Source organism: Archocentrus centrarchus, unplaced genomic scaffold (assembly GCF_007364275.1).
Source record: "Archocentrus centrarchus isolate MPI-CPG fArcCen1 unplaced genomic scaffold, fArcCen1 scaffold_80_ctg1, whole genome shotgun sequence".
Classification (NCBI taxonomy): domain Eukaryota; kingdom Metazoa; phylum Chordata; class Actinopteri; order Cichliformes; family Cichlidae; genus Archocentrus; species Archocentrus centrarchus.
Genome location: NW_022060291.1, coordinates 297,876 through 323,590, shown reverse-complemented (window position 1 = coordinate 323,590; position 25,715 = coordinate 297,876). Strand labels below are relative to the sequence as shown.

Sequence of the window (25,715 nt, the reverse complement as noted above, 5' to 3'; positions counted from 1 at the left end):
TTAATGCAGGAAACAGGGAGGAAAGGCTGAGCTCTGCCACATTACACAAGAACTGGACTGAACATCAGGTCAGCAGGTCTGACGGAGCGATGGATCCTAATCTGCTTCCACATCACTGAAGCAGTGTGGGATCATCCTGACAGAGAAGCAAAGGCAGAAGCCTGGAGAACTGTTCCTGCAGACTGCTGACACCAGACTCTGACGAATAGGTCTGTTTATTATACAGACTGTAGTATTTTCATGTATGTTTGCACATGTTTCAATAAATCACTGCACCTGTTTCCCCTTTTCCCAACAAAATATGAAGAAATCAGGGGTGGCTCAAGACTTTTGCACAGTACTGCATCCTCTGAGGTGTGTATTAGCAACTGCACAAATCTTGGATGCAAACCTTGGGCCAATTTGCAAATTTGCCCAGATGTGGAGATGTGAAGCCTGGACCTTAAATCCAGCTAATGATTTGTTCTTAATTTAGAGGTTAGGCATGAATTTCATTTTAGGAACATCTGCTCATAAACAGAATGTGAAACTTAGTGTTTCTGATCATTTCAGATACAGGGAAAAGGCCGGGCTTCCCAGGACATGAACTTCATTGTTCCAGCTGAGACGTTCAGTCTTCTTTTAGGCTGGGACTAGGATTATTCCAAACTGCTGAAGGCTGTTAATGGCATGTCAGGTCTGCAGGGTTACACAAATCACTTTATTGTCCTAATCCTAATTTTTAGTGCCTAAACTAGAGCAGCAAGGGAAAGTAAAAGCACCTAAATTAAAAGATGAACCCCTCTGCAGCCATGCATCCAGGGACACAGAGACAGCGTCTGATGACACAGCATCATGTGATTAGAACACATTTGTGTCTATCTGGTGGCTGGGAGTCTGGACCCTGAGTAACTCGGTGTCCTGGCAGCATCAGGTGCTTTCTGTGCATCGTGGTTTGATGGTGCTTGAATTACAGAGCAGACTAGTAGCAATCTGAATGAACGGAGCTGAAACAGCAGCCAGCATTCACACCGCCTCCCTAAATAACTGCTTTAACCACCACACTGCACCAGTTTTCCAGCAGTCAGCTTCAGTGCACTGATACCTTTAAAGCATCCAAGTGTTTCTCTGCTTGTTTCATCTGACATGTGACAAACTGAGACTCAGAGACTTTCTAACAGGGTCAAAATATCTGTCACCAGTTCTCAACCTCAGGGTCTTGACCCCAAAAGGAGGTTGTGGGATTTTTGTCAGGGGCCATAACTCAGGTGACTGATAGAAGGTGAAAGAGGATAAATAAGATATAATAACATGTCAGATGATACGTGTGTCAAAGTAACAGCACCGCTCAATTCAAACGACCAAAACCTGGGATTTAAAAAACGTTTACAGGTCAGGCCGATGACCACGAAGCCTTTCTTTAAGAATTCAGTTTTTCTGCACGTTTCTTTCTGTTTAAATTTGTGGAAATTGCTGAGATGCTGCTTCATGTCATTGAATCCATGAACATGAACATGATGTGATGTTTGTGCGGTTAATATTTTATTTGCTGGTGTGTCATTGCCTCCACCAAGCAGGTCATGTGACTGGTTCTGTTATAACCAGAACCAGGATGCATCATAAAGATGGTCCAAACTTGGAGATTTGCTATATTTACAAATATATATCATATTTTTTAAATAAAGATGTTAATAAAAAGGGTGATGTCACAGTGGCTTCATCTTTCACATACAGTCTATGCTTAAATCATGCAATGTGTTTGGGGGGGGTTCAGCTTTGGGGGGTGTGCACCCTCAGATGGATCTTCATCACTCAGTAGCAGATGATGCAACTGCACTTTATTCATTACATTTTCCTCATATTTAATACACAGCAGAAGAACACTGTATTAAACTTTGGGGGCTGCAGCCACTTTAACCCTCCACCAAATACTTTCAAATAAGTTCAATATTTCCAGGATTTCAAAATAATCTGCTCACCTTTCCTGCCATCTTCCCGGGCATCCAGCTCAGCCATGATGGGCGTGGCCTCTGTGGCGTTTAGGATGGGGTGTCCCTCGTGTCCATGGTCTCTCTGCTTTTATAAATAAGTCCAGGGTTAACATAGAAAGAGCTCTTTGTGCATGGAAGTGATGTAGACCAACAAATGCACACCTAGCAGATATTCTTAAGGGGGAATGGAACAATGGCTGCACTGTCCAGCACCGCGTCCTGGAGCTGTAATTCGGTTCAGGCAGCTGTCGACTAAACATGAAGCTGGCTTCGTGTTGCAGTTTGATGGTCTGCTGAAATCTGATGTTTTTCTGCTGTTGGGTTCACTATCTGTGTAAAAGCATCCTGAATGCTAATGGCAGACGATACACTGTGGCTCTGAAGGACTTACAGAGTGAAAAACAAACCCTGGAACTCCAACCTCAGCTGAAAAAACGCCCAGCACCAAGTAATCACGTCATGCTACAGTCTCACTGTTAGCTGACCTGAAATCAGACTGTCGTCCTGCAGCGTCTCAGCTGAGATGCTCCTGTTGTTGGTCCTGTTCTGGCCCTTTCATCCATCCAGAGTCTTCATCACCTCCTCAGCTTAGTTCAGACGATCCATCAGCAGCAAGTTCGCTTTACACTTTACAGTCAGTCCACAGTGAGAGGGTGGAGCACATGTTTAAGTGAGTGTGTCTGCGTGTGCTCATGTTTGCACCTGTTATCAGGTGTGTGTGTGTGTGTGTGTGTGTGTGTGTGTGTGTGTGTGTGTGTGTGTGTGTGTGTGCATACAGCGATAATCACCTGTTACCAAACTGCAGCTTTCCCATACACACCTTTCTCTTCAGCAAACACTGCACAGACACACAGTCTTGATTTTGTACATTTATGTAACATCATCAATTTATCCAGTTAACCAAAAGTGTAAACTGCTTATTGATCTGCTCTCATTTACACCTCAGACATGTGAAGAAAACCATTAAAACCAGTCCGATAAAAAGAGGAAGTTCTTTCTACAGGCAGAGCCACAGTAAGTTCTGCTGTTCATGGTAATATTGCTCCAGGTGATTCCAGGAACATGAGATATAAACATGTAGTCATTGGAAAAGTCTTGTAGTCTGCAGATATGGTCACACTGTGGTAACACCCTCTGTTAATGTGTAAGCAGCCTCTGTGCAGGAGCATTTCTGAGACTCGAGAAAACTGAGAATAAAAGAGGTCCACAAAACGTTTCATCAACATGGACACTTTATTACAGCTTTATTACAAACAATAATTTATAGACTTTATATGCAGATTTTACAGGATGGATCCATGCATTCTCATCTGGACACCTCCTTCATCTTCTGGTGTTAGATAACGGTGCATGAAGTAAGTGACAGGTTCATCAGGGAGGAAAGCGTGCTTTGATCGGAGCTTTGTGTGTTGAACTTTGTTTGCTGTAAATCAAGAACACCACTTTTCTTTACAACAGGACACGTTCAGCTTAGTTTTCATGCAGTCCAAGAAATCAAGATCTTCCTCTTTTGGATGGTCCTTTCAGGGGTCTTCATCCTGTCCCTCTGCATGTCCTCCTTCACTGCATCCATGAACCTCCTCTGAGGTCTTCCTCTTCTCCTCATGCCTGCAGCTCCAGCTTTAGTATCTCCACCCTCCCTCCCCTGCACATGTCCAAACCATCTCATCTTCACCTCTCTGACTCTGAGCTGTCCCTCTGATGGACTCATTTCTAATCCTCTCCATCCTGCTCTCTCCCAAGGAAGATCTGAACATCTCCAGGTCTGCCTCTTTTTCTCAGATCCACCGTCTCCAAACCAAACATCACAGCTGGTTTCACTACCACCCTGGAAACCTTCCTTTTCACTGTGGCTGCTCTCCTTCTGTCTTACATCAGCCATGACCCTTGTTTCCACCCACTCCACCCTACCTGCACTCTTTTCTTCCCCTCTCAAGGTGCTTTGCATGGTTGACCCCAGGGACTCATCCACCTTCTCTACCTCTGCTCCTTCATCTTCGCCTGCCTCTCCCTCTCCCTCACACACATGGATTCTGTCTCGCTTCTACCAACTTTCATTACCTCCAGCATACCTCCACCTCTCCAGGCTCTCCTCCACCCGGTCCCTGCTCGCCCTACAGATCACAGAGTCATCTGCAAACATCAGTCCCTTTACATTAGAGGACAGATATGTGTGTGTTACTGATCTTTAACAGGAAAACAACCTTTTTTGAACTAGCTTTAATGGACAGGTGATAAATGAACTTATTATTTTGAGTGGCACAGCTGATACGTTTGCACCCTCAGAGCTGGACAGACTCAAGTTTACCCTTAAATGCCTCTGCCTTTGAGCCTGGCATGCTTCACAGTCAGTGACACCGGCTGCTAAAAGCATTACAGCCTGATGAACACAAACAACAGGGGTCACCAAGGTGCCTGCGCGCTCCACCTGTCAGCAGTGACCAAAGTCACAGGCTGCAGCTCACGAGATTTACTGCCAGCTCGCACCAACGCTGCAGCTGCCGGCTTAGTAAAACTTCAGTGACAGGGCTTTGTGCTGCAGTGTGAAGTCACCGCTGTCAGAGTGGACTGAGCGGGGGGGGGGGACTGTGGAGGGCTGGGAAAAGAATCGATCCAAGCGAGCTGAAAAAGATTCAGTGCTCTGACTGAAATATGTTCTCTGCTCTCTCTGTCTTGGCTCTGCATGCCTGCATCTGCTGTCCAAATGTTTTATTCTTATGTTTTATCAAATTTGTTTTACCACATATTAAATTCTTCAAAAACCAGGCTAAATATTCTGAAAGGCAGAGGAAAGAAACTGTTTTCCACATGAGGCCTGAATACGGCTGAAATCAAATACCTGATGACTCTGTTTGTTAAAGTTAGTGCTGGAGAGGAAGACAAACAAGACAAACAGACGGTGACAAACAAGAAACTATTAATCACCTCAAAATGAATTATTTGAGAAAATAATCAGTTTAGCCAATAATCAGTTACAAAGGAGGCGTTATAGTTGTGATGAACTCCTGGCCTCATGCATGCTACTGTGTGTTGTGCAGATGCTGCAGCAGTGCTGGTGTCACCTGAGAGCTCCTTCTGTCCACTGTGTTTAGTTTGAGTGGACATCAGGAACAGTGCAGGGAAAACCACGGAAAACCAGGAAAATGCATCAACATGTTCTTGTCCCAGTGGGAGCAGCACTGACAGGAAGCCCAGGCCTGACGATGCTGAAGTGATGGTCTGTGCTTTGACTCGGTAACAACCAAGAAGGACTGCTTTAAAAACATGTGCAGGGTGTGCCGGCTGAGGCATCTGTACATATGCAGAATTTATTTCATCATCTTCAACTTCATTTTTAGACTCAAACTTTACTTTTTTTAAAAATATGATTGTGTATTTAATCATCTTTATATTAAGTGGTCACAGAGAGCAGTAACTTCAGAGTCTCAAACGTTCCTGCAGTGCTGCTCACCCAGTTTTGCAGACATTTTGGCTTCTCTTGAATAACTAAAGGCTATTTTTCTTTGTGGTGCTCAAAGTGTCAAACAGAAACATTTAAAGATCAGAGCAGTGATGTCTCTCTCCTGAAATTATCACACAGTGAAAAATACATTTTAAAAAGTCTTTTTTTTTCTATCATATGGTTTCTGCCAAAGACTGAAGCATTTTAGGTGCTTCCCTAAAAACTGGTGCCAGCATCAGGTTTAAAGGTTTGTTTTAAATAACAGGGTCATATTCTGTGGAAAGAGTTTTTCATTGTGAGGTGGATGCCATCAGGTTCCATTAGATTGAAGAGAAAGCAAATATCCCTACAGCTGATATCTCAGGGAACCCCACAGCAAAACAAATGCAGATGGAGAGGTAGTACCAGGCCAAATGTGCTGATTTGGGGGTCGTATTAGATCATTATTTTAAAAAGCAGCATTTATGAGTTTGACCTTTGACCCTCCTGAATCTCAGCTTTAAAATGACACCAGAATAAATCCAGAAGTCTGTTTTCACTGTCTGGACCTGAAAGACTTTTAAAGAAACAGTTTGATCTGTGGTGGTGATCTCACATTCATGCCAACACCAACAGTGTCTGACTTACAGCACCGCACGGCTGATTTACTCTCCAGCATGTGGGAGCAAACTGAAGCATCCAGCTGCCTCTTTGAATCTTATCTTGTATTTAAAGCACATTTTCTTTCAGATTAAGAACCCATTCAAACAAATTACACTGTCATGCTGTAGTAACACAATATAATGTGCAGTTCTGTTAATAAAGTGAGATCAGAGCGCACAGTTGAGATAATCTGTGTGAGTACATTTTATTTCCTAAAGTGTTCTGAGAGCAGACGTTATGATTTGTTTACAGAGCTGATGGAAGGAGACAGGAGCTCAGAAACACACTGTTAAACAGCAGCCTCCACCTCCACCCGTCAATGCCAGGCTTAACGAGAAAATACCGGCTCTGAGCTGAATGATTCCCTTTGTGGGTAATTATAGAACATATGCTGGTCTGTGACCCAGGCAGAGGGGAGCTGTGATATCTGTGTGTGTGTGTGTGTGTGCAGCACACACTCTGAGCAGCAGCAGCACCGTAGTAGATTGTTTAGTGGGGGAGACAGGAAAAAGGGAGGTGGGCGGCTGGTTGGTGCCATTTGGGTACAGAAAGGCGTACTGAGAGGTCTTTGTCCAACACACACACACACACACACACACACACACACACACACTCAGTAGCCTCAGGTTGGGTGGGTGTGGGATCGAACCCTGAACCAGCTGTCTTTGTTAACATGAGTTCTGGTGCAGTAGTTGAACTTAAAGTGGACCTGCTGTCATTTATGAACTGCTGTTAGATTCTTAAACTCCTCTAAACATCCGGCTCCTGACAGTTTTTTCTACTCTTGGATCTGTATGATGTCACAGAGGGCAGTCATATCAGGCACACAGTTGTGGCTGTGAACACAGAAGCCCCACCCACCTGAAGGATATCCAATCAGAAGAATGTTAGCTCATAGGAAGGATGGGCTTAGAGGCAGAGGAGACCCAGTGTGAGGGAATAAGGTGAGGAACATGCAGCTGGAAATGAACATGTGAACAGGTCTCCTTACCTAAAAGCACAATTTTCTTCAAACATTTTCTGATCTTCAATCATTTCAAACTAGAGACCCCCTCCATGACACCTTATTAGGTACACCTATACAGTATCATACATTCCAGTACAACTAGTCTGTCCACTTAAATGAAGGCTCAGAGCAGAGCTGCTGCTTCTCCACCTCTAAAGATTTAGATGGTCCCTCCTTGAAGCCTTCAAGGTGTTTTAGGCATGTCCAGCTGGGAGGAGATCCTGGGCAGATCCAGGAGAGATCATGCCTCTCAGCTGGCTTGGAAACATCCCGGTGTTCCCCTGGAAGAGGTCACTGGGGTGGCTTTGGAAGGAGGTCTGGGGCTGTCTGCTTACACTGCTGCCCTCACAACTCAGACCCAGATAGGCATCAGAAAATGGATGGATGGATAAATTCTAGTATCCAGATATGTCTGCACTGGTTTGCACAGTGTCAGGAGATGTATGTAATATTCTAATTTTTATTTTATTGACACATTTGTAACAGTGGACTGCATTTTTTGTTTCCAGTAACTGGGAACATAATCCTGTATTTGATAATCTATATGTTGGTTGAATGAAGAAGGAATGGGGAATTGTGTGATACGTGGGACTAAAGCTCAGTGCATGACTGATGTGTTGTGCGCAGGTCACTGACACAAAGATAAAGACATAACCACCGGCTAACCTTGAAAACATAAAAGCATGAAAAATGTGCTCCAAGTGTTTGGCTGAGCTCTGACTGCAGAGATGCTTCTGAAAGTATGCGGATGAGAGGAGAGAAAGTGGGCGAGGAGACGGAGGGAACGGCAACGAGACAAACAGACACACAAACAGAAAAGAGAGCCTTTGTGCGCCGTTACATCTGTGGACTCATTCCTCTGATCTGAGCCAGTGACGACCACAGTCTCTGGCTGCCAGTCAGGCAGCGATAAACCCCTGAAGGACTCCTCTCTGTGGGCCTCAGTGAAAGAGAGGTGGCTTTCATGCTGCCTGCTTCAATTGACCCAGTGCCCCAAACATAAACACTTCCCAGACTTCATCATTACCCCCCTGCTGCTGCTGGAGCTGCTGCTGGAGCTGCTGCTGGAGCTGGACTGTGTGTGTGTGCCCACAGCCTTTTATGAGCAGGAAGTGCTGTGCATCTTATCCAGGTGTGTTATACTGAGTGTTTGATGATGGGGCAGGACTGCAGCATGCACCCACCACAGTCGTTATCACTCTACAAACACTCAGAGGGTTTATAATCACTCTGATGAGCATCAACAGGTTAAATATTTATGTAAGCCATGTGACTGGAAATTATGTCCCCAAATATATAATATATAAGGTATAGGCACAGTATATACTTTATGAAAACACTGAATTTTATTTATTTTATTTTCCCTTTCCCCTCAGACTCTCAGGACCCCCCCCCCCCCCCCCCCCCCCCCTTTAAGGCACCATCCAAACCCACATGTTTTCACTCTAAAGCTGCTTCCAGCTGAGCATTATGGAGGTGCTTCAGAAATAATCTCCCTCAGCATGGGCACAATTTAAAATGCATTCTTGTGTGTATGTATTCAGTCATTTATCTGCATGTCCAGACAGAAAGGTGAGCAGCACAGATGGTGAGGCTGTTAGCTTGCAGAGACACACATGCTAACATCCACGTTATCTGCACTGTTTCTGAGGTTTCACAGTGTCAGTGCTGAAGTGGAGGCAGGGTGGATGCAGGGCATAAACGCAGCAGAGGACAGAGCCCTTCAGCTGCTCTCCACAATGACTGAGTGCTTTCTGCTGTGATCAGGAACGCTAATGTCTAATACGTGTGTTTGGGCACACAGACTCAAATAACTTTGAAGAGTCAGATAAAAATCACAGTATGTGCTGCGGTCTGAATACTTGTTTGAGGACTGGCAGCATGAAAACAAGTAAAGAGATCTCCTGAGGCCAGGTTTGATGTCTTGCAGGCCAGCCTGTCCATCCTGTAACCTCTTCCATCTGCAGACATTAAAGCTGGATGACAGCACGGCTCAGCAGTGACTCAAAGCGGGCACAGCCTTGCTCTTTCCTCACCCACCTCCTCTTTTCTTCACAGTTTGATCCTGTTCCAGTTCAGCAGCTGTGAGTGACCCGACTGCTCGATCGCTATCATTTGGATGAAGATGAGACAGCTGAGAGCGTTCATCCTGTTGACCCTGGCCGTCCTCGCCACAGCCAGACCGAAAACAGGTCAGTCTGCAGATACTGTGAGAACAGCAGAAGAAAGGCAGAGTGACTCTCTCACATGTGTATCACATGTGTATCACATGTATGAAGAAGTACTCCATATTTTTTCCTTGACTCTTTTCTGGTAGCTTTGCATGATTAACAGTTCAAAATAATCCTTATTTATCAAACAGTGTTTTTTGGTATGCTTGTCTGATTCATACCTAATTTAAATGAAAGATGGCCAGTGACCCTGAGATCACCCGATTACATTTTTGCCGTAATTGGGTCAAGGTCAGAGGTCAAGTTTTTCTGAAAGTCTTTGAGCGGAGCTGGAGATGCACTTACCTGGATGAGTTTGAACCTCAGCAGCTGTGACCTCGAGGTCAGGACTGGTTCTTATTTAGTGCTTTTCTACTTGCAATCACACACCCATACACACTCCAATGAGCAACTCAGGTTTCAGCATCTTGCCCAGCCAGGAATGCAGCCAGGAATCAAACCACCAACCTTCCAATCAGCAGATGACCTGCTCTGCCTCCTGAGCCACAGCCATCCTGGTAAAGGTAAAGGTCAAAGGAGAGTGACACCCCACAGGCGGGGCGTGCTGTGCCACTCGTTTGAAGCTTTGAACAGAAGACCTGAGCTATATTTGATTTCTGATAACGATGAACAAGTAGAACAGAAGTGAACTCTTCCAATATCTTTCTAAACTGCTATCTTGAATATTTTGGATGCCTAATTTATTTTAATTATCCATTTAAGAAACGCTGGAGTCTGAAATCTAGATCCAGATGTAACAGAGAAAGGTAGCTGTCTGTAAATGCTGCCTCTGTAGGCCGCTGAATGGGAGGCTTTATAGGAGCGTGGAAATCAGGACTTCACTGAAACGCACTGATGTTTCAGGACATATCATACCTGCTATACATTTAGAGCTTATTCCATCTGCGGCTGACCTGATTTATATGGCCAGACAATGGAGGGACATATTTATAAGAAGTTAAATCCTGGCCATCGCTGATGTCTGAAACCAAAGATGGATTCCAACAGGCCCACATGTCTGCTTATTCTGACTCACTTCTGACTTTCACTGTGTGTGAAGAAGGGCATTAATCAGTCGTTTCCTTTCCAACGGGTAAAGCACACCACAAACACAAGCCCACCTCATACCTCATCCACGACTGAACGAGGTAACGTTACAACACGGGAAAATTAAAGACAAAAACAGGTGCAGAGGCTGAGCTCAGGAGGAGGACGGGAAGGTTATACTGCTGTTTGCACACACACGCACGCACGCACGCACACGCACGCACACGCACGCACACACACGCACACACACGCACACACACGCACACACACACACGCACGCACACACACGCACACACACGCACACACACGCACACACACGCACGCACGCACGCACACGCACGCACACACACGCACACACACGCACGCACACGCACGCACACACACACACGCACGCACACACACGCACACACACGCACACACATGCAGCATTTAAATAAGTCAAAAAGAGAGAAGCAGCTTTCCTTGCATCTACCTGTTTCTTCAGTCACGCCATTGAAAAGCCTTAAATGATTCTCACCACGTCCCCCTCGTACCTCCAGACCAGCTCTGATGGTCCCAGGGGGCTGTTTAGGTGAGCTGCAGGGTGGGGGCTCCATGTATCATCACCTGGCAGAGGTCATGTCTGTTAATCACCTGTGAGCTCTGTCGTCACTGAAAAGATGCGTCTGAATCATATTTTACTGCCACAGCTACTGACAGCCCACAGCTTCTCACTGAAGTGCTTTAAACACTAATTCACTCACTGGAGTGATGCCTTTGTTGGGGAATCATTTGTGTCTTGTATTACAACATAACAGGACACAGAAAGCCCATTTCTTTAATGCTTTCTGGGACACTTGCAGGGCCTGAGGATTGCTCCTCCTCTGTTTTCATCACTGACACATTCAGCATCATCAGCCTCTGCTCTTATTCTTTCCTCCAGAACCTGAGCAGAAATGTAAGTCTGGTCCGGTGGATCTCGTGTTCCTCATCGACAGCTCTCGCAGCGTCAGGCCACACGAGTTTGAGACCATGAGGAAGTTCATGATCGACATCATTAACACCCTGGATATTGGACTAAACAGCACCAGAGTGGGAGTTGTTCAGTATTCCAGTCAGGTACAGGAACCATCCTCACCTTCTTTCATGCTTTTGCTCAGATTTGCTCAGAGCATATTTCTAAAATTGTAAACGCTATCATACCCTCATAATCCAAACACACGTGTTTGTGTCTCTTTGATTCAGGTCCGCACCGAGTTCACTCTGAAGACTCACGGCAGGCTGGACAGCATGGTGAAAGCCATCAATCAGATCATCCCCTTAGCTCAGGGTACCATGACCGGGCTCGCCATCAGATACATGATGAATGAAGCTTTTACTGCTGAGGCAGGAGACAGGCCGAAGGTACAGATCAGTGTCTGAAACATTTTTTAATCCGTTTCTTCTTTGGTAGTTTCAGACATTTGAAATCTTTTTTCAATTATCTGTATTCACGGCCGGCAGTCTAGTTCTTTAAACTTATTCAACTGGGATACTGACATGAAACTTTTAGCAGCACCTGTTCAAATATGCTTTCTGAAAATGTAGTTACCAAAATATGTGAAACACTTGATATCCTTCAACAACTGAATGTGTGAATGTCCACACAGTTGAAGTCTCTGAAACTGAACCTGTGACTTGACCAATGGTAAAGACAGTTAGGCTCGGGCTGCTCATGAAGCTGGAGTTTCATCCTGTCACTGTTAACTTTGTTATAGCAGAACATTCAGTGGAACTATTTCTCTACAGCCGTTCTTCCCATACACACTCATAAGTAATTATCCCACGAGCTTTATGAACAAATAGAAAAAACATCCGTCCATCACCTGACATTTATCTGGTCACGGGTGCAGCAGTCTAAACAGAGAAGCCCAGGCCTATCTGTCCTGAGTCATTCCCCCACACAGGTGTTCCCAAACCGGCCAAGAGACAAAATCTGTCCACAGTGACAAACAGTAAGTAAGGCTGAGGGTCTACTGCAGTGTGGAGTGGGCAGCGGTCCACTCTCTGGTTTTTGAAATCAGCTCTTGGGACAATAAAAATAATAAGTTTAGCAAATGTTTTGGTATTTTCTTAATCATCTATTGGCTGCAAAAACAGAGCTAATTAATTGCCTGGTTCTGCCGATGGCTTCAGGTTCCTAACGTGGCCGTGATCGTGACAGACGGACGTCCTCAGGACCGCGTGGCTGAGGTGGCAGCTGACGCCAGAGAAAAAGGCATTGAGATCTACGCTGTGGGAGTGGCCAGAGCAGATATGACATCACTGAGGGCCATGGCCTCGCCACCCTTCGAGGACCACGTCTTCCTGGTTGAGTCCTTTGATCTCATTCACCAGTTTGGTCTTCAGTTCCAGGACAAGCTCTGCGGTAAGGCTGCAGGACGGGAATCTGGCCTTACAGGTGGCTGCTATTATTACAACTGTTCATTTAGATTTACCTGTTACTGCCTATATATATCATTCTGCTTACATTTCTATACAAACTGGGTGCTGATCATTCTGACAGTGATTTGGGTTTTAATCAGCAAAAAGTAACATTTGGCTTGAGCTGGACTCAGTTACAGGAGTAACATCATGTATTATTACAAGATTCAGAGATTCATGTGAGTAAAAACAACAAGAACTGTACAAAATTCAGAGATTTTTCTGGAATGTTAAAGCTTTAAACCCTCTCCTAACCAAGACCCCATTATAGGCAGATTAATAATAGAGTCTATTTAATACCTGAACTCTGAGAGGAGCCATTCATATTTTTATAAAATCTCCATCTGCAGCTGTTAAACCTTCAGATTTGGTGCCATGAATGGATTACTTTTATTTGAAGTCACCTTAATGTAAAAACCTGCAGCCAAATCTCTAAAACTGAAATTTTAGATTCTTTATGTAATTAAATACACAAAGTCTAGCTTTAATAAAAAAAAATCTCCATGCCCGTCTAACCGCACAGAACATAATACTTATAATAACAACCTCCTCAAATCCCTGAAGTGCGCCATATTTCCTCAAGCTGCTATTATTCAAGACTGGAGCACAGCTCCAAAAACCACGGTGGTGTTCCTCAGTGGGAAACAGATAAATACAAAAAGTAAATCAATGAGTAGAAATAAATTAAGCACTCATTAAATAAAGATGCTTTAACACCTCATGGTGCTTTGAGGTGAAGCTGGAGAGATTGAGTCCTGACCCAGAGAAGGTGTGATGAACAGGAACTATCAGGAAGCAGCTGTTTTCCTCTGCTTTTGGTTCTCTTAATTTTATGGTTTTGCTTCAGGTGCACCAATAATTCCTCCATGCAGGAAAATCAATCCTGAAAAGTAACATTAGTGATTTTGTGATAAGAACCTTTAAGTAAAGCTGATGTTTCTCTGACACATGTTGCAGGTGTGGATCTGTGCCTGGAGTCGGATCATGGCTGTGAGCACATCTGTGAGAGCTCTCCGGGCTCCTACCACTGCCTCTGCCTGCCCGGATACTCTCTGAACCATGATGGGAAAACATGCGCAGGTACTCTGCAGTTTGCTCTCACTGTACTAAACTACATACAGCAGCCAGCATACAGAGGAAAATACTGACAGGTTACTAAAGTGATTCACTGCAGGACTGAGCAGTTAAAGAAAAGCTATTATTCTCTTTTAGCTCTGAGACCTTTGAGGCTAATGCAAGTGTCCAGGCAGGTGGAATAACATAAAATAACCCTTTAATGAAGTGAATCCAAAGACTGAAAGCAAAGTCTGCTCCAAGCACAAAATATAAATCCAAAAAGCTTCAGAGACACTGATGGAAACAGGAAGGAGAGGAACACAGGTGAACACGCTTAATGACAGGTAATAATCAAAAACTCAAAGCAGTAGAAGAACATGGAAAACAAGCCAAAATAACAAGAAACCTCAAAGCAACTCAAAACCCTGCAAACAGACCTGAGGCCACGGTGCTTCTGATTGGTTAAAGAGCAGTGGGTGGAGCTTCTGTGCTCCCAACATGGCTGACCGCTCATCATACAGAGACAACTGTGGAGAAAAAACTGAGGTGCCGTTTACACGAGACCGTTTTCATTTTGAAACGGTGTCGTTTTGATGCGTTTCGGCCTTGCGTTTACACGACAACGGTGTCGTTTTGATGCGTTTCGCCCTTCTGTTTACACGACAACAGAGTGAAAACGATGTGTTTCAGAAACGGGGTCCAGAGTGGAGCGTTTCAGAAACGCACCGGCTTGCGTTTTCGTGTAAACACTTGAAACCGGGGTGATTTGAAAACGCTCGACTCGCACATGCGCACTATGGTTGCGACGGCCAGTTTTTCGCGCACGCGCAAACTGATAAACAGTACTCGCGGATTCACGAGTGCTTCTTATGCTTTTCCTGTGTTTTTACCGTTTTGTAATTCAGCGTTGTGTGCAGCAGCGATCCAACTTCATCATCGGTCCACACAAAACCTCTCACATTGGCCGTTTTGTAAGTAATGAACAATTTGCCGCACTACCTACTGTGTCACTCCACGCATGCGCGTCTTGCGTAAACAAACTGCAAAGAGAAAACCAACGCCAACTTGTGGCCTGGCATGGGAACTACATCGTTTTCATCGTTTCACATGTCCTCGTGTAAACGCGGATCGTTTCTGAAACGCCATCGTGTAAACGAAAGGCTGAAACGCATCAAAACGACACCGTTTCCAGTGAAAATGGCTTCGTGTAAACGGCACCTGAGTACTCAAAGCAGTCTGCAGCATTAGCTAACAGGGCTTACATGTAACTATACTGACCTGAATATATGAAACTCCAGCCTGACAGAAGCTGAGGAAGTCAGAATGAGTCCAGTTTAAACCATGCAGGAAAAAACAAAAGTGCTCATAAAAACAATATCACTGATTACACCACAAAATACTACCACCGGAAAGAGTGACTCTATATGTGTGTGTGTGTGTGTGTGTGTGTGTGTGTGTGTGTGTGTGTGTGTGTGTGTGTGTGTGTGTGTGTGTGTGTGTGTTTTAGCCATAGATCTATGTGCTGAGGGAAAACACAACTGTGAACAAATCTGCATCAGCTCCCCGGGGTCCTTCACCTGTGACTGCAACAAAGGATACAAACTGAACAACAACAAGAGGACCTGCTCAAGTTAGTCACACACACACACACACACACACACACACACACACACACACACACACACACACACACACACACACACACACACACCTACACACACACACACACACACACTGTGGTTGCCTGGATGCTGATTCCTCTGCTGCTTCATGAGGTGAGTGTGGGTTGTGGGTTTGTCACAGTAAAGCGTGTCACTCCACATACATTTGCTGTACAGTTACCGCCCACTGCAGGAAGTGATGCGTGTCCTTTACACTCTCACCTGAATCACTTACCTGTGATCCATGTGGCTGCTTTACATGTAAAAGCTCTGAAGCACAAGTCAACTAAAATAAGCTAACAGGTTGTCAGATGGTACGGTGTGTTTTCAGTGTTCATCTAACCAGCCATGCTACACAGTTGCTTCATGCTGTGTTTCGTGAGCGGGGGCGTCGGGTCACCCGCCCCTAATGAGCTTGAGGCTGAGATCCAGGCTAGTTAATGGAAATCGGAGCGTCTGGTTGGATGTGCTTCTCCTGAAAACCTTTGAACTAGATGTCGTTGATCTAAGACAGATTCAGGCGGCTGAATTTCTCACCTCAGATGTTTTCAGGAGACATTTCACTGAACTGTTCACAAAATATGAGAAGGTTTGAGCCAGCAGTTGTGGATGGAAGTCCAGCATGAGTTTTCTGATCAGTTCAGCTCAGTGTTTGTGTTCTTGCAGCAGGAGGTGGACAGCACCTCCCCCAGTGCCCCTAACAGTGTGAACCTCGCACCAAAAAGCCCACCCAGACATGTATCACTACAAAAACTGTGATTTATCTTACATATTTATATCTGGGACAGAACAGCCCAGGTAACAGATGTGGCACTGATAGAGGGTGTGCTGGGGCGGTGGGCCGTCTGAGGCTCACATTAACTGTGAAGGAACATAAATGCAGAGCCACACGTTTGGCTGCCGCCCTCTCTGCTGCTCACGGCCTCGCTGCTTTCCTCCCCTCAGTGATCGACTACTGCGCGTTTGGAAACCACAGTTGTGATCATGAGTGTGTGAGTGTGCTCAATGGCTATCACTGCCGCTGTAACCAGGGATACAGGCTGCTGCGGGACGCCAAGACCTGCCAGGGTAAGTAGGAGAAACATCATAAATCATAAAAACATGATGGAGGTGAGGATCTGATTTCTTTACAGTGAAATCTGCCTAACTCAGCCACTAATGCATGATTTATAAAAGACACTAACATTTCCCAAATGGATCTCTGGATTTGGTTACGAGCTAATCATGACATTATGTCGAGCACTGGAAGAAATCCATCCTACTAAATTATCATTTTTTGAGGTCACCGCAAGATGGTGAAAAACATTTTAATGATCCTGTTTTTAAACAAATGAGTCACGACTTGAGAAGTGTGCCAGAATACAGCATTTGCAGCATTATTTATGTGCAGTAGTGTTTCAACATGGAGAAATAAGCACAGGTACAGTAGAGAGCATGCAAAGGCCTACAATACCAGCTCTTTACGTCTGGTATACCTGGAAGGCTTTCACTACAGCAGACCGGTGGGATGCAATGTGACTGTTACAGATGCCTTTTCTGCTTGTTTTCACCTCCATGTCTTTATTCTGAGAATACTCTAGAATAGCTTTGCACAATTTACAGTTCAGAATAATTCAAAGCCATCTTATACTGGCCTCTGGGAGTGTCTGAGCTCACATCCCTTTCTATGGCTTCATACTGATCCAAAGGTAGAAAAAACCCTGAAACCTGACGTGTTCAGAGTAGTCTGAAGCCTGAACTTTCCGCTGAGTGTTTGCCTCATGGACATAACATGTTTGGATGATTTATTTAACTTAACGTTACCTCTGCATTCAAATCCGTTTGGACCAAAAAATCTGTAATTATGGGAAATTTACATGCAGTAAAAGCACAGCATTTATTTTTATGTCATATGTAGTTTATGTATATTTATGTATGCTGCACATTACAGTAACTTTATTACTTTTCAAAGCAAAGCTGCAAAGTTACAAAGTGCTTCATCAGACAAAACCAAAACAGCAGATATGCAAACATGCAGCTAATTATGGACAAAAAGGCAGCAGAAATATAATTTAAAGGATACTCAAAAACAACAAGATACACATTAAGAGAAATGTTGTTACTACAGGACTCAGAACTCAGACCCTATGAATACACATTTATGAAATTTTATGAAACTGAATTTGCTGAGCTCCTCAGACTGATCTCAGACTGATCTCAGACTGATCTCCTGTTAGATAAAATGGGCTGGGTCCTGATTGGTCCACAGCCTAGACTGCAGAATGAATGACACGCTCCACCGAGCTGGTGTCAGCTGCCTCTGTTGAACCATTTCCATTCACTTTAACCAAAAACCCCACATCACGGTGGCTGGTGCAGCACACAGAGTCTGTCTGATTTTCATCCCACATAAATAATAAATAAACCTCAGTTTCTGTGGGGAATTAGGGAATCTGTGAATTTCTTGACATTAGTCCAACTTTCAGGCCCAAATTTTGACCTTAACTGAGAGACCATGCAGTCTTAATAATGCTTAAACCGAGCTCTGGATCAGGCACCAACAACACGTCAAACTGAATTTATTTATCGTATATAACATGCTTAAAGAAATGAGCTGATCACAGTGTGTCATGGAAAAGCAGCATTTGGCGGGAATAAAGGAGCAATCCTTCACTGAGGCCCTCAGGTCGCACACATACAGTAAGGTGTGAGGACACACTCATGTAGAGATGCTCAGAGGCAGAAACACCGTAGTGCCAGCAACCTCTGAAATTTACAGCCCCTGGAAGACCAAAGCTGTGCACGTCTTCAGAGGTAATTAGAGACCACAGCAGAACATCATTCACTGTCAGCTTTGAATACACCGAGGTTATAAGACATAAGTGTGAGTCACAGGGATATAATTATAATTTTGATCTCTAAGGTTCAAAAATATCATTTAAAGGAATTCAGCTGAATAAAAGGGGATAGTGTCTCACTGAGATTAAATAATAAAACAAATAACAAAAATCCATATGAGAGCCAGACCAGAGCAAAATCCAATAACAAGGCATGGGAACAAAACCACTCCACCAAGACAAACATCAACAACACGACAAGCAGAGGAAACAGGACTTAAATACACCTGGGAGTAATGAGGGAAAGTGGAAACGGCAGGGAGCACAGCTGAACACAATGACACTGATGAGACAAGGGGAAGCAAGACTCTACCAAAATAAAACAGGAAGTGGGACAAGGGAACAGAGACAGAGACTTGACCCAGAATGCAAGGAACCAGAAATATCAAACTGAGGACCAAAAACAAAAAGAACACAAAACACTGGGCCACCAGCCCAGGACCATGACAGATAGTGTGCTTTCATGTTAATAAAGCCCGTCATCTCTCAGAGTTTCTGCTTACTGGATAATGTTTGTCATTTCCAGAAATTAATATCTGGCATTTACTCCATCTATCTGAGCGCTTACTGGAAGACGAAATCCAAAGCAGATGTAAGCAGTGCGTTTCTTTGGCTTAGATACACTTACACACTTTACTCACTGTGTTGTTCAGCCATCGACCTGTGTGCTGAGGGGAAGCACGACTGTGAGCACATCTGTGTGAGCGCGCCCGGCGTCTTCACCTGCGACTGCAAGAAGGGATACACACTCAACGAGGACAAGAAGACCTGCACACGTTAGTCCTGCATGCAAACACGCACAGGTGTACACACAGACACACACCTGCGGTGAAACAAAGGCTGTTCTGTTACATCAAACACAGTTGTTGCTTCCAGCTTCTTAAAGGTAAAGACTGAAAATTGTTTAGAATAACTGAACAGTTTAATAATCCTTTGGCTTCACTCTGAGACACGAAGAGCTGCATTCAGCCAGAGAAATGAGGAGAAACTCAATTTTACACTGTAACGTAGTAACTGTGTGTGTGTGTGTGTGTGTGTGTGTGTGTGTGTGTGTGTGTGTGTGTGTGTGTGTGTGTGTGTGTGTGTGTGTGTGTGTGTGTGTGTTATTCAGCCATCGACCTGTGTGCTGAGGGGAAACACGACTGTGAACAGGTCTGTGTCAGTGCGCCCGGCGTCTTCACCTGCGACTGCAACAAAGGATTCAAACTCAACAAGGACAAAAGGACCTGCACAAGTCAGTGACTCCCACATGAAACCACTTTTTTATACTTACTGCTTCTCCTGTGGCTCATCCTGAGCTTTCTCCTTCGTATACCTGATAAAAATACTTCAGATTTGTTTGTACGCTTTATTTTCAGCCTCTATGAGTTTGAAAAAAGCTTAAAAAGGATAAAAAGATGTCACTGAGTCAGTTATTTTGTATCCATTAGGCCTAACAAGTGCTGTGGAAATCAGGATGAGATCAGGTCCTCTCTGTGCAGAAACACAGATGGATATAAATTCTAGGTACATTTATTATGGAAGTACTCATCCAGGAAAAGTTATGAGTGCACTTTAATGCAGGACTAGCACAGTGGAGGTTGTTTTTGCCATAACTGAGCAGCACTGGAACAGAAGTCCTGACCTTCTCCAGGCCTTCCCATTAAAGTGTGACCTCCCCCAAAAAGAGGGTTCAACTCTAACAAGAGTCCATCACAAACAGTAAAATCATTCCCTAAAGCTTTAAAGGTTTAGTCAGCTCACACTCCTGGTTTGCACATCTGTCTCTGCAGCTGCCCTATGATGTAATATGTGCTTATTTTCTGTGTATTGTCAGACATGAACATGTGTAACACAGTGGAGCATGGCTGTGAATACCAGTGTGTGAACACTGCAGGCTCTTACTACTGTATCTGCCCCGAGGGACAACTGCTGCAGGAGGACGGCAAGAGCTGCGGCAGTAAGTCTGCACAAACACAAACTCATCATCATCATCATTATCATCATCATCAGTCTGTGAGCTAAAAACTGTGCAGGCCTCAGTAAAATATCACGTCTTTAAAAACATGAGTTTGGAGACTCTGGCGTAGACACGGCTGCTTCAGGATGAAGGTCTCGAGGTTTCCGTGTCAGCGAGCAGAAATGTGGCAGGTGGACTTTTATTAAATCAGTCTAAGACACCAGAGCAGAAACATAAAGAAAACCAGCACTGCTGAGCTTAGGTATGTTTTCAGCCAAAGCATCAGAAATGTATTACAGAGCAGGATACAGGAGCCTTCAGTGGCAGCTGGACATTGATCAGGCGACTCTCAGTGAAAGGAAAAAACATTCTGAGCTGAGATGAGAATCAGATCCAGAGCAGAGGTTATGACTCAGGAGAGGAAATAAAGATGTTCAGTGATCTCAAACTGATGTTAAAAGCAGCTCAGTTATGTCTGGATGAACCCAGCTGGACACAGATGAAGATCTTTGGATTGTTTTTATTCCTCTGGGGGGGTGAGAGAATACCTGCGCCTGCCAGTAACCTTCACACAGCACCTCCACTCGTCTCATTTATCATCCCATCAAGTCTGCGTTCCAGCTACTGCACACATCTGAAAGCAATCCTTTGTCACTATGAAAATAATAATAATTACTACAAAAACCACACTGCCAGAAAAAAGTTGTTTTTTCAGTTTGTCTGAACACTTGAGTTCATTTCACAGACTGTTTCCAGAACCAGCGCTTACTGAATCCTGCTTTTGGAAACGTGGTGAATGCCGCAAGGATCTGACTGAAAATCTGAGGGACGTGCTCGCAGAGCGAGTTATAAACAGCATACGTTGCTTTAATGGCACCAGCAAGTCAGATGCTGTTGGGAGTCTTATTTTTTTCTTTAAATTAAAACATGTCAGTAATCTCGTGTCTGGCTCTTGATGTGATTCTCATCTTTCAGTCAAACTGAGTTCAGCGCCCTGCTGCTCCTGTTAAGCCTGATGATGAACTGTATGTTGTAGATTTCTTTACTGTCTTATTTGTGTTTTAATGCTCAGTGTTTATAATTTGATTTTCACAGTAAAAATGATACATTAAGGATACAGCAGAAATATAGAGTAGCTATAACCACAGAGATTCACCCTCCTACTTCTGTCTCACTCCCCTTCAGCCTGCAAGTCTGCCAACATCGACCTGGTGCTTCTGATCGACGGCTCCAAGAGCGTCCGCCCTCAAAACTTTGAGCTTGTCAAAAAGTTTGTTAACCAGGTTGGAAATATTTTCAAACACATGCAGTATTTAATTCTGAATTAAAGTACTTCTGTGCTCCTTTTTCCTGCACATGGATCAGGGAAGTCACAGGTGCTGAAAAAAGCCTATAAAATACCAACTCTGGTATCAGCTGTGTTGAATATTCCTGACCTCACCGTGCTCCCTTCAGGTTGTGGACTCCCTGGATGTGTCTGCTCATGGCACCAGAGTTGGTCTGGTTCAGTACTCCAGCCGGGTCAGGACTGAGTTCCCCCTCAACATGTACCACACTGCTGACGAGATCAAAGCTGCTGTCATGAAGGTAGTTATTTGTTTATTATCCATGACAGACTGTTTGAAAAGACAATGTGGTATTAACTTAAACCTGCATTATTGCTAATGGCCAGCAGGGGGCAGCTCTTGCCCCTTACAAAAGAAGTCCAGCTGTAAAGTCTACAAAGAAATCACATCTATCTATCTATCTATCTATCTATCTATCTATCTATCTATCTATCTATCTATCTATCTATCTATCTATCTATCTATCTATCTATCTATCTATCTATCTATCGTGAGACTATGAGACTTGTGTGAGGCTTAAAGACAACAGAAACACAGCAGTTTTTGTACAGATGTATTTTATGGCCTCTAACAGAAACAGATCCATAGCCTGTTGTGAGTTTGAACTGCAGTTAATTAAGTGCTGAATAAAGAGTGAAACCTTCGCCACATGTTGGTTCCTGCTCAGCTGCATGACTCTAAACACTGTTACTCTGCTTGTGTAGGTTGATTACATGGAGAAAGGTACGATGACAGGTCTGGCTCTGAAGCACATGCTGGAAAACAGCTTCTCTGAGGCAGAAGGCGCTCGTCCTTTGAACCGCAACATCCCCCGAGTCGGGCTGGTGTTCACAGACGGGCGCTCCCAGGATGACATCACTGAGTACGCCAAGAAGGCTAAAGAAGCCGGTAAAACTCGGGACAATTTTAACGGCGGCTTTAGTCTGTCAGTGCAGTGGTCATCCTGCCACCCTGTCCCTGTGCATGTACGCAGGCATCACCATGTACGCGGTGGGCGTGGGGAAAGCTGTGGAAGATGAGCTTCGTGAGATCGCGTCTGAGCCTGTGGAGAAACACTTCTACTACACCACTGACTTCACCGCCATCAACACCATTGCTGAGAACCTCAAACTCAATGTCTGCCCAGGTAGTGTGTCCTGCTGGACCACAATGACACAAAGTGTCCACAATGTCCAAAACAACACAGAGACAAGTTAATCCCATTTTTCTGTGACAGCATGTTCTCAGTTCAGAGGAGCCGTACTCTAACGTTTCCTTTAAAAGTGCTTCATCACCTTTATTTTGACTTTGGTCGACCTTTAAAGTTTCAGCCGAGGAAACTTATGTGTGACGGTGGCAGTGTGTGTGTGTGTGTGTGTGTGTGTGTGTGTGTGTGTGTGTGTTCGTGCTGTAGCCAGTGTAATTGTGGTTTTGCTGCCCTCTCCTGACAAAAAGACAACATAACATGTAGAAAAAGAAGCTCAAATAATCTTGTGTTTAACTGTATTTGTTGAAAAGGATAACATTTTGCTGGTTTAGCCTTTTAGGTTCTTTTAAAGACAGTTTAAACTACAGGGGTGAAGACAACTGAATGTTTGAGGAGTCCCACTTTACCGATAGAGAATATATAAATGAAGTGATTCTGACATAAAAGCTGTTTTTCCCTCTGCAGAGGAGAGTCAGGGGGAGATCGAGGTGAAGGACCCCTGTGTCTGTGAGAGCCTGGTGGAGTTCCAGCAGGCCACGATGAACAACCTGGAGCAGCTCGCACAGAAACATATCCTTTAAAACACACACAGGTGACCCTCCTCCCTCAGGTGAGGACTTTTGATACTGAGCGGTCTGAGCCTTTTTGGATCATTAGTCCCTGCACGTGCGACCTGCTGCGTGGAAAAGAGGGCCTTATTACTTGTTTGTTTGTTTATTATTTGAAAATGTTTTTAAAAGTATGAAACTTTTATAATAATGCAGTCATTTACCACCAAAACATAATATCTGTAATTTTGTGTTGCTGTGACTTCACTCAGTGTTTTTGTGGTGCTGAGCAGGCGACATGTCTGCTGCTGTGTGTGTGTGTGCTGCTCTCCCAGCTTTGCTGTCTCAATAAAGGCTAAAAAAGCCTCATGTACTGTATGTGCAGAGCTACACGAAGCATGTTGGGTATGATTCCTTAATGAACTGTCCACTGGCTGGGATGGCCGCCCGCCTGGAACAGCTTGAGAACCAGCTGCTCTCCAGGAAGTGACCTTCTGACCAGTGTGAGCGCGCAGAACGGCAAGAGGAAGACGAACAAACTAAAGCTTGATTTATAAACCTGTGTTAAATCCACCCCACAGGTACAGCATAACTGCACACCCTACCTGTGTTAGGCCTGCTTGGTACTGAAACACTGTGTAATCACAGCATTTTGATTATAAATATAAATATAATAGGTTGTAATAATCTGTGTAGAGACTCCCATCAGCTCGGCAGTCTTCCTGCATTTCAGTATTTATTAGCTTCAAGTCCAAAAAGAAAGCGAGCTCTGGGGAGCGTGAACACAGGATTATAAATCAAGCTTCAGGAACAGTTCGGCACGTCTCGGCAAACTCATCAAAATCAGACGACACGGACAAAAAGTACCTTCAGCAGAGAGAAGCCGCCTTCCTCAGCTTTTACCAAGCTGACAAACAGAAAGCACACGGATCTGAAGCTTCAGCTTCCCCACGACGTCTGTTCGAATATGCGTGCTTATCACAGAGGTTTCACAAAACATGAAGGCCTGAACCCCCGCCCCTCACCTGATCTGTGACCTCAGCAACACCTACCTGATGAGTTTAGGGTCTCCAGGTCACCAGTTTACACTTTGATTGAATACAAGTTTTCTAAGCTATGGTCCAGTTAGAAGTGATGGAGAAAAACCATCTCCATCTACGTCCATCTGTCCACATGATTCAGTGAAGATCACACAGTGTTCATTCATAGCTACACATCACTCACCTGTTTAGTTATTTATACTTGATCTCTTTCTTTGTTTAATATGTGTTTATTACAGTAGAACGACCAAAAAAGTGCTTTTACCACTCTGATCACGAAACTCCTTTGGGTCATTTTTAATAAAATCATTACCTGTTTGCATGCAGACTGTAGCTTTTATTTCTAGATGCTTTTGCAGTGGTGAGAAATGCTGAGGAGACAGCGGGGTTAGAGTTGTTAAAAAGGGAGTTTAAGTATCACCTCAGCGGGGCTGTGGGCTGTTGTTGAAGTAAGAGTGTAACACATTAATGTCCCACGAATGAACAATACCAGAAAAGGAGCAGCCGACCCTTTAAACAACCAGCCTGCAGTCATCAAATCACCTCGAGATCATGTTGAATGTCTGCGTCCTATAATGTTGTATAAAAGACCACCATAAATTTATACGCCTCATATTTGAACCCTGTATGTTTTTCTATGTTTTATAACAGGTTTTTGTATTTTTATAAGGAGTCTGTATTACACAATAAAGGAGTGAACTTTGATTCAGTTGGTGCTGTGTGTGAAGTGTTTGTGTTCTCATTGTATTTGTGTGCTTTGTGCAGTGAGAACAGATTAGAGATGATTTGAAGAAGAAGAAGAAGAAGAAGAAGAAACAGCCTTTATTGTCCCACAGAGGGGAAATTTGGGTGTAACAGCAGCTGCAGTTATTATAAATATAAATAAAGATATAATAATTCACACTATTAAGAAAGGAATATATATAAAATCAACAAACAATATTAACCTTAATACTACTAATAATAACACTATATACAATGTACATGATGTGCCTGTGTGTTGAACCTTAACAGGCCGGACTATTTACAGTATATTATATATTATCCTACATTGTGTAGGTTATTGTGGTTTTTGTTGGGAGCAGTGATGGTTATAAAGTCTTACAGCTGCTGGGAGGAAGGATCTGCGGTAACGCTCCTTTGTGCATTTAGGATGCAGCAGTCTGTCACTGAAGGAGCTCTCCAGCTCAGCAACAGTTTCATGCATGGGGTGGGAGACCTTGTCCATCAGTGATGTTATTTTGGTCAGAGTCCTTCTGTCTCCCACCACCTGCACTGAGTCGAGAGGACATCCTAGGACAGAG

The 25,715-nt window shown here is 44.1% G+C and overlaps 2 protein-coding genes across 4 annotated transcripts in view; one reads left to right on the top strand and one right to left on the bottom strand.

The window, feature by feature from the left end:
- The window catches only part of rbpjl (recombination signal binding protein for immunoglobulin kappa J region-like), a 19,435-nt gene extending 15,470 nt beyond the window's left edge, over window positions 1–3,965 (bottom strand). Inside the window, exon 1 of the mRNA XM_030725840.1 lies at window positions 3,952–3,965. Within this exon, the coding sequence (XP_030581700.1) occupies window positions 3,952–3,965 (14 nt within the window). The remainder of the gene's footprint in view (window positions 1–3,951) is intronic.
- Window positions 3,966–9,115: 5,150 nt separating this feature from the next.
- On the top strand, window positions 9,116–25,116 carry matn4 (matrilin 4). Of its 3 annotated transcripts, XM_030725842.1 has the most exons (17): window positions 9,116–9,252; window positions 11,240–11,415; window positions 11,542–11,700; window positions 12,472–12,703; window positions 13,717–13,839; window positions 15,323–15,445; window positions 16,422–16,544; window positions 19,006–19,128; window positions 19,464–19,586; window positions 20,169–20,291; window positions 21,477–21,574; window positions 21,747–21,878; window positions 22,342–22,525; window positions 22,611–22,763; window positions 23,289–23,393; window positions 23,803–23,897; window positions 24,512–25,116. In XM_030725842.1, the coding sequence occupies exons 1-16, from the start codon at window positions 9,180–9,182 to the stop codon at window positions 23,859–23,861; spliced, it is 2,109 nt and encodes a 702-aa protein (XP_030581702.1). In that variant the 5' UTR covers window positions 9,116–9,179; the 3' UTR covers window positions 23,862–23,897; window positions 24,512–25,116. The 3 variants fall into 3 exon arrangements, with proteins under 3 accessions (XP_030581702.1, XP_030581701.1, XP_030581703.1); XM_030725841.1 differs by having other exon boundaries at window positions 23,803–25,116; XM_030725843.1 differs by lacking the exon at window positions 16,422–16,544 and having other exon boundaries at window positions 23,803–25,116.
- Window positions 25,117–25,715: the final 599 nt, after the last annotated feature.